A 13554-nucleotide genomic window follows, 5' to 3' on the forward strand; every position below is an offset into this window, starting at 1 on the left:
GGATCCTGTTCCAAAGTATGACATTTCCACCCCAGCAGGAAAGCAGGAGCTAAGCTCATTTGTAACAGGCACCAGCTCTGGCAGGAGCCAGTTTAATCCTATATCCTTCAAAACATGCTTTTGAAAGGGGTTAGCAGCAACCACCCAACTAGACCCATGACAGCTGCAGTTCTTTTCTCAGGGCAACCAGAAATGACAAATCTTTTCAGCTTTGCCAAGAGAAGAGGAGAGTATCCTCAGATCAAAGAGGCCAAACCTCCCCAAGTGTCTCTCAAAACACTGACGTTCTGGATTGTGCAGGGAGGCCACATTCACACTGCATGTTTAAAGCTCTATGATACCACTTTAAACAGTCGCACCTTCCCCCAACGACTCCTGGGAGCTGTTAAGGGCATTGAGAGTGGTTAGGTGACTCCTCTTCCCCCTCACAGAGTTCCCAGGATTCTTTGAGGGAAGCCATGATTGTTTTAAGGGGTATCATGCATGGTGTGAATGTGGCAAGAAACCGGTGGAAGGTTGAGTCGGGGGGGCGGGGTGTTTGCACACTGTGACTTATTTGTCCATCTAATCCACAGGAACTGGCCTCTGGGTCAGACCAAAGGGGGCCCATTTAGTCCAACATCCTGTCTCACAGCGGCCAACCAGGGACCTATATAGAGCCTGAAAGCAGGAACCGAGGGCAAGCGAGGTTCGGCTGCCACCTTCGTTCTACACCTTTAAAGGTTCCTCTTTCACCAGGCCTTGGGCTGGTTGACATCTGATGCCCTTTGAAAATGTGGTGTGGAAGGGGGGCTATTGGGTTGTCTTTGTTTTTATTATGTACTTTTTGTTTTTTATGTCGTGACTTTATGTTGCGACCAGCCCTGATATATAAGAGTATAGGGCAGAATACCAAGTAAATAAATAATTAAAAATAAAATAAATAGCCACTCTCCCCACTTGTGATTTCCAGCAACTGGAGGCCTTTACTGCCTCTGAAGGGTCAGATCTGAAGCAAGGGCTTGTAGGGAAGCATCCTTTTTACCTCCCACCCCATATTCATGGTACTGTACAGAGCAGACTTCTAGAGTCAGACCATTTGGTTCCTTTAGCTGCACACTGTCTCTGCTGAGTGGAGAGCCTCTCGGGTGGGGCCGCACCTGGAGATGCCGTGGACTGATGCATATTTTGAGGGGGGAAATGCAGTTTTCTCTGCCCCCCTTTTTTAAATGCACAGATTGCTACAGAACCAGGGTCCAGCCGATTTGTGAATGGAGGTGTGAGGAGCAGGTTCCACAGCTTGCCAGCAGGATTGATCAGCCTCTGAGAAAGGAGGCTCCCAGCACAGCAGAAATAGCCACAGAATGAAAAGGCAGCTGGCAGCATCTCCCTGGAAGGGTCCCAAACCGAGGGAGAGAAAGCAGGTAGGGCAGATGGCTTTGAAGTCAGGGAAGCCAGAAAGGAGGAGAGAATAGTGGGTGATACTGCAAGAGAAAGAGGCTGGAAGAAGGAAAGGAAGGGGTTAAGGTTGATGAGAGATGGGGCTCAGCAGGTGGCCTCTGAAAGTAAAGGGACCCACAGGGCTCTGACTACCCTTGGGACTGGCAGAGGGGGCAGGGCCTGGCAGAATGCAGCCTGGCAGCCATGGACCAGAAATAAACTCATCTGTCCATCCCTGCTTGTCAGCTCTCAGATGTAACAGGTGAGCAGGCTTTGGAATCCACCCATCTGGGAGTAAGGCTGGCTCTGTGAGGCTCTGGTGGAGGTAACACGGCCTACATGTGGCACATTTAGATGTACCACATACCCTCCAGCTTGGGGTGGGGGTTGTGGACAGAGCGCCTCAAGTTCTCAGAACACTCCGGGATCATCAGTCACTGAAACTCCAAGTTCCATGAGCAGCTCAGAGGCAGCTCTGCACTGCAACTAGGAGTTCAAGCCAAAAGCCCCTGTTCAAATCTTGCTTCTGGCACCAACTCATACTCTTGCCAAGCCACTGGCAGGGACTGGCAGGATGCTGGCAAGTGTGAACCAGGGGGAGGGGGGCTGGAGGGGAGAGGAGAGCAGTGCCCTGGGGACCTGTACCAGCCAAGAGGCAAGAATCAGAGGCAGAAGAAGCTTCAGAGCTGGAGGAAGAGGCAGGCCAGGCAAGTGCCTCCCCACCCTCTCCTGCACCACTGTCTCCAAGAGCCAGGAGAGAATTGAAGCGGGAAGAGCAGAAGCAGCTTTCATGAAGGTGTCGTCTCCAGCTGCATGAACTCAACCCATTGGAGGAAGGTACATAAACGGGTGGAGGGCGAGGGGTCCCCAGTTGCTGCAACTGCTCCTTAGAGTGTGGACCTGGTGGCCTCCAGATGTTATTGGCAGCAGCTCCCATCCTCCCTGACCAATGGCAGTGCTAGCTGGGGTTGATTTAAGCTGGGATCCAACATCTGGAGAACTCCATGTTGGCGACCCCTGCAGCAAGCCATCCATGAGATGGCCATTTCTTTTGCAGTGAGGGCAGTCCAGCTCTGGGTCAGTCAGTTGGCCATGGGTCACAGCAGTGACAGGAAGTTCTCCTCAGGTGGGGGTGGGAGGGAGGGTAATGCCTGCAACTCAAGGCGGACACAGCCCTAGGCAAACAAGACCTGAAAAGCAGAGTAAGGTTCATCTCCCCTGCCACTCCCAAAACAGCACAGAGAGCAAGAGAACTGTTGCAGAGCCACAGTCCACAAAACAACGACTGAGGCCTATCAAGCACCCTCACTGGACAAGCCAGAAATTCAAAGGATGTCTCTTCAGATCTGCAGGATGGAAGACCCCAAAAGTCCGACCTTCCTGAAAGTAGTCACCTCTAACACCAAACAGGGACGAAGGAGTGTGTTGTTCTTTACCGACACAGTCAGACATGCATCCCTCTGGACACTTAAGAGAAATGATGGCACCTGGAAAGAAAATCTGATCTCTGAAAGCTTTTTGGGATTGTAAGGTCTGGATCAGGAACAGGAAAGATGGGATGCTGCTGACGGTTCACAGTATTCTCCTATAGGCTCTTATGTGTGGGTAACTATGAATGGCTTGCTGTTCTTGTCTGAATCAAAATATAACTTTTAAAGAATTGCACCAGTAAATGCTGAATTCTGCTGGTGTTGTGCAAGGAAGAACATCATAAGGAGAGTGCTGCTGGATCAGGCCAATGGCCCATGTGGTCCAGCACCCTGTCCTCACAGTGGTCAACCAGATGCCTGCAGGAAACCAGCAAGCGGCACCAAAGCACAAGAGCTCCTGCCCTTCCTGTGGCTTCCAGCAACAGGGATCCAGAACGGACTAAAAGTGCGACCCAGGGAGGTTCAAGCCTTGGCCCAGCCTTGAGCAAAATCTACGTACTATTTATTGTGACAACAACAAGAAGCAGCTAGAGCAGACCAGCAGAAGGGGAGCAGGACCACTCCTCCATGGGCGTAGTCAGGGGGGCAGAACCTCAGTTAGATATGTATTTTTATTTTTATTTATTGATTGGGGGCAGCTCCTCCCCCCCCCCCATGGCTACTCCCATGGACTCTTCCAGCTCTGCTGTGAGATCAGCAACTTTTGGATCCTCTGCTCCATTAACTCTTTCCATTCCAGCTGGCTGAACATTGCAACCAAGAACAAGTGCCCGGGTTTGCTCTCGTCCACCTCTCATCCAATCCCTTTTCCTTTTGTGTTATGCCTTTTTAGGATCTGGTCTCCCAGGGCATATGCTGCTCCTGCCTTCAGAGATTTAAAAATCCTCTACTCTGGTCTTTTTCTTTCCTCCTTCAATGCTAAAAGGGCAGCAGCTGGAGGTGCAAATATATCCCCAAAGCAGCGCTTAATTCAGAGCCATTCCTCCCTGGAAGCCATTCCTGCCTCTCACAGACACTGGGAGAGGGGACCGAATGTGGTGAGGGAATTATACTCTGCACATGCTTAATTGCTCTACACTTGCAGTATTATTTTCACAGGCTTCAGGAATGCATGCCTGCACTGAAAGATATGGGGCCTAGCTTTCGCTGGGCTTTAGATCAAATTAAACTCTGGGTTTCCACAGCCTTTGTCTCTTCTTGTTTTCCCTCATCTGTTGTTGATGTGCCCTCTGGGCTGGGTGAGCTATCGGGCGCTTGTCACATGCTCCTCCCATCGATTTACAGCTAGCGAGCTGTCCCTCCATCTGTGAACTTGTCCTCTGCCTTTTGCCAGTGCTCGCTCTCCTCCCTCCAGCCCACAGAGGATATTTGCTACTGCGGTTTGAGTAGATTCTCAGTTTCAAGTCCTCCTTAACAGCTCATTTTTAAGTGCTTGGTTCTTGTACCAGCTAAATGCTCCCAGAGGAGCTGGCATCTTTTCCCAGAGCTATACAAAGACATTTTGGTGTCCAACTTGGAAAATCCAAAAGGCATCCCTCCACATCCCAGCTACTATGGGGATACACAACGATGCCACGTACTATCTAAATGAAGCTCACAGACCACTGGTGGTCCACAAATGGAGAACCCCTGTAGTAATGCTCCAATCAGACTCGCTTCTTGGCACTCCAGCTCCACCAACTGCCCCCCCCCCCGACACTTGCTTTTCTGGCCACGGCCACTCTGTCCCACTTCCTTTAGCCATCCTGTCCCTTGACCAACCTTCTTAACCAGTGTTCGAAATTCCCCTTGTTCTAGGCACATTTTGCGACAGGGAGTTTCTTTATTGCAAGTAGTTTCTGAGCTCCGGGCGCAGTACTGTGGCTAAGATTTCAGATTAAAACTGCGGAGTGGAAGGAAAGGAGGACCCTTTTCTGCCTCCCCACTTCCAGCTACTCTCTGAAGACTGGAAAAGAGACCCTCTTAAGAATATTAGGGGGGTGGGCAGGGAAAGGACTAGACCATGTGAAAAATGAACATAATATTTTAGCTGCAGTTCACTCATTTTCAGCTTTGTATTCTTTTTATAAAAAAGCGTGCCCAGACATTCCGTTGTTGCACCCATAACATTGGTTTAAAGTGCCATTTAGCTCCTAGCTTTCATATCTCAGTTTCTAACACTGTTCTTAACATTCCTCTCTCTTTGCCTCCAAACATGCACCCCTCCAGACCCTAGCACTGCAACTTTAAGCACTGTCCTCTATCTGCTGCTTCTTCAGGTTCCATGAATGACTGTGGATCCCTTCCTTCAACTCCTCTGGTCCCTTAAAAGTTTCTATATATACCAGGACCAGTTCCCAGTCTCCCAAACTATCCCTGTGTGAGGTCTATAATCCCAGTCAAACTGACAACTTTCCCTTCCCTCACCAAAGTTGGAGTGCAAGCTGTTTAAGTCCTTTGAGAATGGAACATGCCAGCTCAGACCATCAGCGTCAAGGTCTTTAGTCTGCCACAAAGTATAGACACAAAGCTTTCAGTCCTAGGCCTTTGAAAAGAAGCAGAATCCCCCGTGCCTTTGGGGAGCCTTTCTGGTGACTCAAACATAGCAAGAGATGCAGCGGGAAAAGTTCATGAGACTATACTTTCATGCAGAGGGTCAAAGCCACCCATGACAGATTCTTGCATTTTAAGGCAAGAATAGCCAACACAGTGCCCGTCAGATACTGCTGGGCTACAACACCCATCAGCTCTGATCACTGTCCATGCTGGTTGGGGCCACTGTTAGAAACCTAAATCTAGGTTAAGGGCGCCACAACAGAATGTCTATTCGCCAGTAAGGTGGGACTTGATGACCCTGGGGGTCCCTTCCAGTGCAACAATTATACGATTCTATGATCTTAACTAACTTGACTGTAGCTTGCTCTTCCAACAATTCACTTTTTCCAGTATGGAACCGGAGAAGAAACACACACAGTGGAAATGGAAATGGCATTAACTATGGACTAAGACAGATTTTTATACTGTGGTCGCCAACCTGGTGCTCAGAAATCTCCACAATTGGTTCCACTCCAGTAGCAAACTGTGCCTGGTGCCCGGCTATTTTTGAACACTGGTTGGGGCAGGTGGGAGAGGCAGTCCAATTTCATCTGGAGGGCTACTCCTGCACCACAAATCTGGTGACTGCTGGACGATCTCAGCTTTTAGTGTAATTCAATTAGGAGAGAAGCTTAGTATATCACTGAAACTTGGACCTGTGGTTTTGCTCACCTGGGCAAGCCTTGGTTACAGCTCATGGTTTGTTTGGAGAGAGGTAACCTATGAGCCAGGGTTCGGATGATACGCTGAGCTAAAGCACAGCTTAGCTGAGCTCAGTGCAGGAGCAAAGCAGCCACAATGTGTTCATCATATTAAGCCATGGCTGGGTGTTCAACGGGCCGAGTATATATCTGAGGACTGTGCTGTTAGTTCACATCCTGTAGTTCTGCATGAGTCACAGATCTCAGTTTGCCTCCTCATTGCAAAGCAGTGGACACAACGGGCAGCTTCCTTGGAGGGTGAGCAACTCTGCATCATCTCTGCATCAGCAGTGACTGAATGAATGACCAGGTCAAAACCAGTACTCAGCAAAATAACTCCCCAGCCATACAAACTAATTAGAACAGAGGTGATGGTTCACATAGAAGCAATGGGTAACCTCTTCTGAGGCCATGCCACTACACCCAATAGAGAAGTAGTTACTCACCCCCACTGGAAGGTGGCAGCTGGCAAAGTCAGTGCAATGCATCATGCAGAGAAGCAGCAAGCAGCCTCACCTCTGAAGACAAGCACATTGAGCTCACCCAAGCCTTTAATTGTTGTTGTTTTTTAAAAAACAATTCAGTGTTAATGCATTTAAACAACTGAATATTAATTCTCTCACGGCACATTGTTTAGAACAGGGGTCACCAACCTAAGGCCCATGGGCCGGAAGCGGCCCATGGAGGTCGTTTGACCGGCCCATGAACCATCCCTGAACAGAGCAGCCTGCTCATGCACTGCGCTAAACCAGCGCAGCACAGCACAGCGCGGGGACTCGCTTCTGCGGTGCCAGAAATCGCGTCTGTGCAGACGCCAAAAATCGCAGGCGGGCACACAATCCGACCCATGGAGGATCTCCGCAGGACCGATCCAGCCCAGGAAAAATAAACCTTGCTGACCCCTGGTTTAGAACAACTGTCTACAACAGCCTTTGCCAAGCTGGTGCCCTCCTGATGCTTTGGACAACAACTCCCACCATCTCCAGCCAACATTGAGTGCGGCTGATGGAGTTTTTGGTCCAATTTGGAGAAAGTTGGTCTTAAAGGCAATGTCCTTCCACCCAAAGGAGGTGTTCAATGTTTTGGCTATAAAGGGTCATTGCCACGTTACAAACATTGCAATGGCATTTAACCACATCAGAATTCCGAAGTACTTTTGAAACCTCAGCTATCTTGCTCTTCACCCACAGACTCAGTGCAGAAAAGGGCAGATGCACTTCCTTCAAGTAGGAAATGAAGAACAACAAAATACATGCACGTACAGACTGAGTAGTTTCACTTTTCCGGCAGGATTTCAACCATCATCCCATGAGGGCATGTTTAGATTGCAAATGCCGGAAGACATTCATATAAGGGCAGCCCCTCCCCAGCCCAAGGCAACCGTCCCCTTTCTCCTTATTGATACATGTCAACATGTTTAATTGTTGGAAACAGCAGCAATACCAGGGTGCAATCTTCTTGTGCTGAACTCCTTTGAAATGAGGAGAAATGGTGCTTGTGGAGGAGAATTTCGAGGCGCAGCGTGTCTTTATGATTCACAGAATCATAGAATTGCAGAGTTGGGAGGGACACTGAGGATCATCTAGTCCAACCCCCTGCAATGCAGGAATCTTTTCCTCATGGGGGCTCAAACCCATGACCCTGAGATTAAAAGTCTCATGCTCTACCAACTGAGATACCCTGTGGGCCTCGGTGGAGCTTTGCAAAGAAATCAAAACATTACTGTATCCTCCAGGAGGGAAACGGGGGTGGAGCAGGGGTGGGGGTGGGGGCTTTGCAAAGCAACACACAGGTTGAGGCTTTAGCAGTGTGGCTTTAAGAGCTTCCAGACTTCATCTTAACATCTAGACTTCCTGGTACTCCTCCAGAAATGGTTGGAAACATCCCTTTGGCAATGAAACTGTATCAACAACTCTAAGAACTGAAGCATTTTAAATGGGGGAAAACATCACAGCAGTTAGCTGAATCGCTGAGGGCGTCCAATATACCTGCCCTCCCCACTTATCAACTCTCAAAGCTTTAAAAATATTTTTCTTTTGCAACTAAGTTTCCCAAGTCCCAGATTCTCAGTGATTCTTGTTTAATGCTAGAGAAATCAGCTGTAATTTTTTAGCCCTTCACCCAGCTAATCTGCTCCAAGGCGGGAAATATCTCATTTCTCACTTTCATCCTATTTGATCCCTGTTAGATAGTTTTTTCCCTACATGGAAAAAATGTACATACAATGTAACCCCCCAAAACGGGCTTTCAAGACCTTGCTTCAAACGGATCTGATGTTTGTGTGTGTGCATAAGATAAAGGCTGTTTTATACTAGCATACAACAGGTGGGGGTGAATAGCATTACTCCACTTCAGAGTTTTGCTGATGCTAAAATTGAAGATCATTGTTAGAATGAAATGCCAATTCCGCTTTTCTGAGTAAATCTTTGTAGGACTGGGCTACATAACCTGTTCAAGAAGACAACCAAGCTCAGCCCATTCTAGACTCAGCCTCTTCCCACACTGCTGTAAATGCAACATGAGAACGCACACGAGTGTTATACAGACACTCACTGGAGACCTGTGACTGGTTGAAATTCCTAGGTGAGAATACACTAGGTAACAAACCCAGGTTTCCCACATTAATGTGTGGGGTGGCCCTACAAGGGCACTAACTTTGCCAGTCTAGTATTAGATGCACATCCTCCCCCCTTTCACAGAACCATAGAATTGGAAGGAACCCCGAGGATCATCTAGTCCAACCCCCTGCAACACAGAAATCCTGCCCGCTGCCATCCCTGGGTGGACCAAACCACCAGCCTTCTGGTTAACAGCCATCTGCCTTACCCAGCTTGAATTCCTCCAGCATGGCATCCAACTTGGTGTCATGGAAGACAAAATGGACAGGGTGGTTGTAGAACTTGGTGATGGTCTTGAGGGTGGTGCAGTCATCAGGGTCTACAAAGGCCAGGTCCTTGACGTAAAGTATATCCACAATGTTGGACCGCTCCTCCTCAAAGACGGGGATACGAGTGTAGCCACTCTCCATGATCTCAGACATGGTGTTGAAATCCAAGATGGCGTCACTGTTGATCATGAAACAGTCGTGCAGTGGGGTCATGACAGTTTCCACGGTCTTAGTCCTAAGCTCCAGAGCCCCTTGGATCATGTTCAGCTCCTCCTTCACCAGGTCATTGTAAGGTTCCGTCACCTTCAGCATCTCCACCAGCTTCTCCCGATTGTAGACCGTGCCAATTTCTTGACCCAGCACGCAGTCCAGGAGCTTGCTGACGGGGAAGGAGAGGGGAAAGGTCAACAGCATGAAGAACTTGGTGACCATGATGGTGTTGGCCCCCACCGCCAAGCCATGGCGGGAGCAGAGGGCCTGCGGGACAATCTCCCCAAAGATGACGATTCCCGTGGTGGAGGCCACGACGGCCCCCAGTCCCGAGCCAATGAGGTCGTCGAGGAGGATGGTGAGCGTGGTGTTGACCAGCACGTTGCCCAGGAGGAGGGAGCAGAGCAAGTAGTTGCCCTTCCGGCGGATGGGCTCGATCTTGCGGGCGTAGCGCTTCTCCTTCTCGGTGCCGCAGTTCTGGACGATGCGCAGCTCCATGGGGTCCAGGGCCATGAGGCCCAGGTTGAGCCCGCTGAACATGCCCGAGAGGACCAGGAGGCAGCCGATGAGGATCACCTGGAACCAGAGGGGCAGCAGGTGCTTCTTCTCCTCCACCACCTGCAGGAAGGCGTCGCGGCCCTCCAGGGGCAGCCAGGGCTGCCCGGGGCCGCTCTGCGTGCACAGGACGTACAGCTTGGACTTCTCCGCCTTGCGCAGGAGCTGCACCTTGACGGAGACCAGGGCCGAGGTGTCGCGGCTCTCCTCGGCGCGCGGCTGCACCACCAGGTCCTGCGTCTTCTCGGGGCAGGTGGCGTTGGCGGCCTCGCCCCAGAAGTAAGAGGAGGCGTTGCCGACGGGGCCCACCTCGGAGAAGGAGACCAGCTCGGAGACGCGCGCGTGCATGCCCAGCCCGTAGAGGCGCAGCTTGATCTCGGCGCCCTCCAGCACCTGGATGGGCGAGAGGCTGGCCGCGCTGGGCGCCGGCAGGTCGCTGCTCTCCAGCCTCATGCCCAGCACCCGGACAGGGGGCCCCGCGCGGGCAGCGGCAGAGGCAGCGCCGGGCACCGGGCACAGCAGCGCCACCAGCGCCGCCGCCGCCGCCACCAGCCCCGCCGCCCCGGCCTCGCCCCCTCCGCCGCGCGGCCGCCCGCTCCAGCAGCCCAGCGCCATGTTAGCCTCGCCCGGCCAGCCGCTCCTGCCGCGCTCGCTGACTGGGGCTCGCGGGCGCTGCGACTGGCCGCGGCCGCCGGAGCGCGCGGCGTCACGGGCTCGCCTCCTTTGCATAGCGCCCGCCCGCCCGCCGGGCAGCGCCGGGGCGGGGCCGGCCGCTTAAGGAGGCGCCCCAGACCGGGCCAGGCGCGCCCGCCGCCCCGGAGCAACTTCCATGCAGCACCCGGAACAACTACGCTTCCCGCGACTCACAGGAGCCCAGTCCCGTGGCGGGGGGGGGGGGGCTTCGGCCCCCACAATAAAATATTTGAGGCGCCCCCCCCAAAAAGTTGGTGGACATTCCCATTCAAATAGTGTCTCTGCATTGCATCATGTGGTCAGTTATGCGGGGCGGGGCTTCCAGCCCCCCCCAATATTTTATTCAAGTCCCCCCCCACCCCGCCACGAGCCTTGGGAGGGCGAGAATCGTAGAATTGCAGACTTGGAAGGGGCTCCCGAGGGTCATCTAGGGCAGGAAGCGCAGCCAAAGCATCCCAGGCCAGCTAGTCTCGGTTCTAAAAGTTCCACGGAAGGCCAGTCCCACCTTCCCAGGTGATCTCTTCCCCTGCTGAACAGTCCTCACCTTCCGAAAGTTCTTCCTATGTCTAGTGGAACCTCCTTTTTCAATTTGGAGCCACTGGTTTGGGTCCTACCCTCTGGAGCAGCAGGAAAAGAGCTTTCTCCACCTCCCATTTGACAGATGGCTGTCATTTCGCACATGGGTTTGAGCCCCACGTTGGGCAAAAGAGTCCTACTTTGCAGGGGGTTGGACTAGATGACCCTTGGGAGTCCCTTCCAACTCTACAATTCTATGATTCTATGGTTTCCAAGCCTTTATCATCTTGGTCACACTGCTCTGCACAACATTCTTTTTAATTTGGGATGCCCAGAGTTGGTCATATACTTCAGGTGTGCTCTGACCAAGGCAGAATAGAGCAGTACTATTACGTCCCTTGATCTGGACACTAGACTTCTGTAGATGCAGCCAAATAATTGCATTGGTTTATTTTGCTGCTGCATCACACTCATGTGCTTTAAATGTATGGTGTTGTACTCAATGTTTCTGTCAGAGTTGGAATCAGCAGGAGAAGAGAAGAGGGATGCAGACCTAAGAGGGTGGCCTTTTCATCTAAGTCTGACGCTCTGGAGGGAAAGGCACTTTGCACATGCTTGCTCTATCATTTGTACCTTTTCACCTTTTAGCTCCCTTTTAGTCATTGAATTGACTTGTTTCATATACTTTTCGTTCCATTATTGAAATTCTGGAATTAAACAAATATCTCTCTATATCTTTTATAGATATTTTAGTGTGGCAGCACCCAAACTGAAACTCCCGACCTACTTACACCAGGACGGTGCTTTTGCTATATTCTTTTTGGCACTTGTGCCCTATTGGTGGAAAGGTCTGAAGAATTTACAGGAAATCAGTTGGAAAAACTGAGTGTATTTTTTCCAGTGCTTTGTAAACACTGGCTGCTTCAAAAAGAAGCCAGAAGGGTACTCAACTTTTTTAAAAAATTATGAAATAAATTAAAAAGTGTGATTTTTAAAAATGCAGAAACCCTGGTGATTTTCTTTTATACTGTACATGAATATTTTTTGTACTGTAGTAGCTTTATCTTGGATGGAAACCTGAGTATAAATTTGATAAACACACCATAAGGGGGAGCCGGGGGCGGGAGGAAGATGCACAAGAGAGTAGCAGAGAAAAGGGCCGTGGCTTCAGCGCACACACTCTGCATGCAGAAGAATCGAAGTTTGAGCCTGGTATCTCCAGGCAAAGCTGAGAGCTACTCCTGTCTAAAACCTTTGTGACCGGCTGTCAGTAAGTGTAGACTGACTGAGATGGAGCCCTTCAGATGTCCCAACCACTGTGGAGTTGTAATTCCAAAGCGAGTGTGTGGTGGTTGGTCTGTCTGTCAGACAAGGACCTGGGAGACCAGGGTTCAAATCCTACTTAGCCATGAAGCTCATTGTGTGTGGTCTCCTATGCCTGAAAACCCCCACATCACCCTGCAGGCAAAGCAGGTGAAATTCAACAGGCAAAGTGTTGCCATCAGCCTGCAGGCACATTGATGAGGGACAATTGCACCATGCTGGGTTTCTGCTTGGCCTGCAAGTGCTCAAGGTACGGGCACCAGCAGGAGCCTCATTCTCTCTGCCTTGTTTGTGCTGTGCTGGGACGGCCAGAGGCCTGTTTCTTCCCTAAATTATCCCTTCACCTCATTCTCTCTGTCCTGCTGGGCCACCTATGCTCCTCTGGGGGCCAGTGCCCCCTCCCCCCCCCCCCCCGTGGGCAACCCTTCCAAATGCCACAGAGCCTTTCTTGGGCCCAGGAACCCAAAAGATCTTCGCCTTTACTTGGTACCATTTTTACATCTATTTTAGCCCGGCTTTTAATTATTCAGGAGATTTAGGCTCACATTAAAAAGGTAAAAGGCAATAATGGCAGGGAGATGCATAAATATTAGAATTTAATGCAGAAGAACCCTGCTGTCATTGATCTTCATTAATGCTTTGTTAGCAGAACTCAAGCTGGAAATTCTGGTGTCTGATGGGGAGAATGAAAATACCAGAAAGGAACACTCTCAGTCAAACAATACCTGCCCAATGTGGTTTTCAATACTAAAATGTGGTGAATTAAAAAATAATAATGTAGGATTAATCTGCCAAAAGTGGTTTTAAGTGGCAGTTAAAATATGTGTCTAATTATTATTGTTGTTGTTGTTGTCTGGTTATGTGTGGGGTACAATCTCTCAAGGGATGACTGTTCCATACAATTTTAAGTTCAGAGCTGCATTTTTATGACCTGAACTGCTTGCATTTTTAACTAGAATTTGGTCTCTTTGTAAGCATTAATTAACAACCTCTTCATTCTGTCTTTGATGTGGTCTTCTGTGTGACTCAAAACTTGTGCATGCCTTCTCCAAAATACCTTGGCCCTAGAGAGCACTGCACTGGGCAAAGTTCATGTGTCAAAGGCATACCTGGGACTTTGTTTGTTTGTTAATTTATCCAGCATATTTAGAGTCTGCCCTTCGCCACACGGTCCCTTGGTCCTTAGGAAAGGAATTGAAAATAAAGCTGCCAATATCATAAGGCATTATGCAACTCTTATGGTCTG

General features: G+C 50.2%; 1 protein-coding gene across 2 annotated transcripts in view; it reads right to left on the bottom strand.

The window, feature by feature from the left end:
- The window catches only part of CNNM4 (cyclin and CBS domain divalent metal cation transport mediator 4), a gene marked incomplete at its 5' end in the record, with an annotated part of 48898 nt that extends 38393 nt beyond the window's left edge, over positions 1-10505 (bottom strand). The window contains one exon of one of the 2 annotated variants that reach the window (XR_014515053.1): positions 8951-10505. Coding sequence is in view for 1 of the 2 variants with exons in the window: in XM_083456669.1 (XP_083312795.1) it covers positions 8951-10391 (1441 nt within the window). The remainder of the gene's footprint in view (positions 1-8950) is intronic. The other variant, XM_083456669.1, reaches the window with a different exon arrangement.
- Between the last annotated feature and the right edge of the window lie 3049 nt (positions 10506-13554).

Source organism: Podarcis tiliguerta (genome assembly GCF_965153285.1).
Source record: "Podarcis tiliguerta genome assembly, chromosome: 8".
NCBI lineage: Eukaryota > Metazoa > Chordata > Lepidosauria > Squamata > Lacertidae > Podarcis > Podarcis tiliguerta.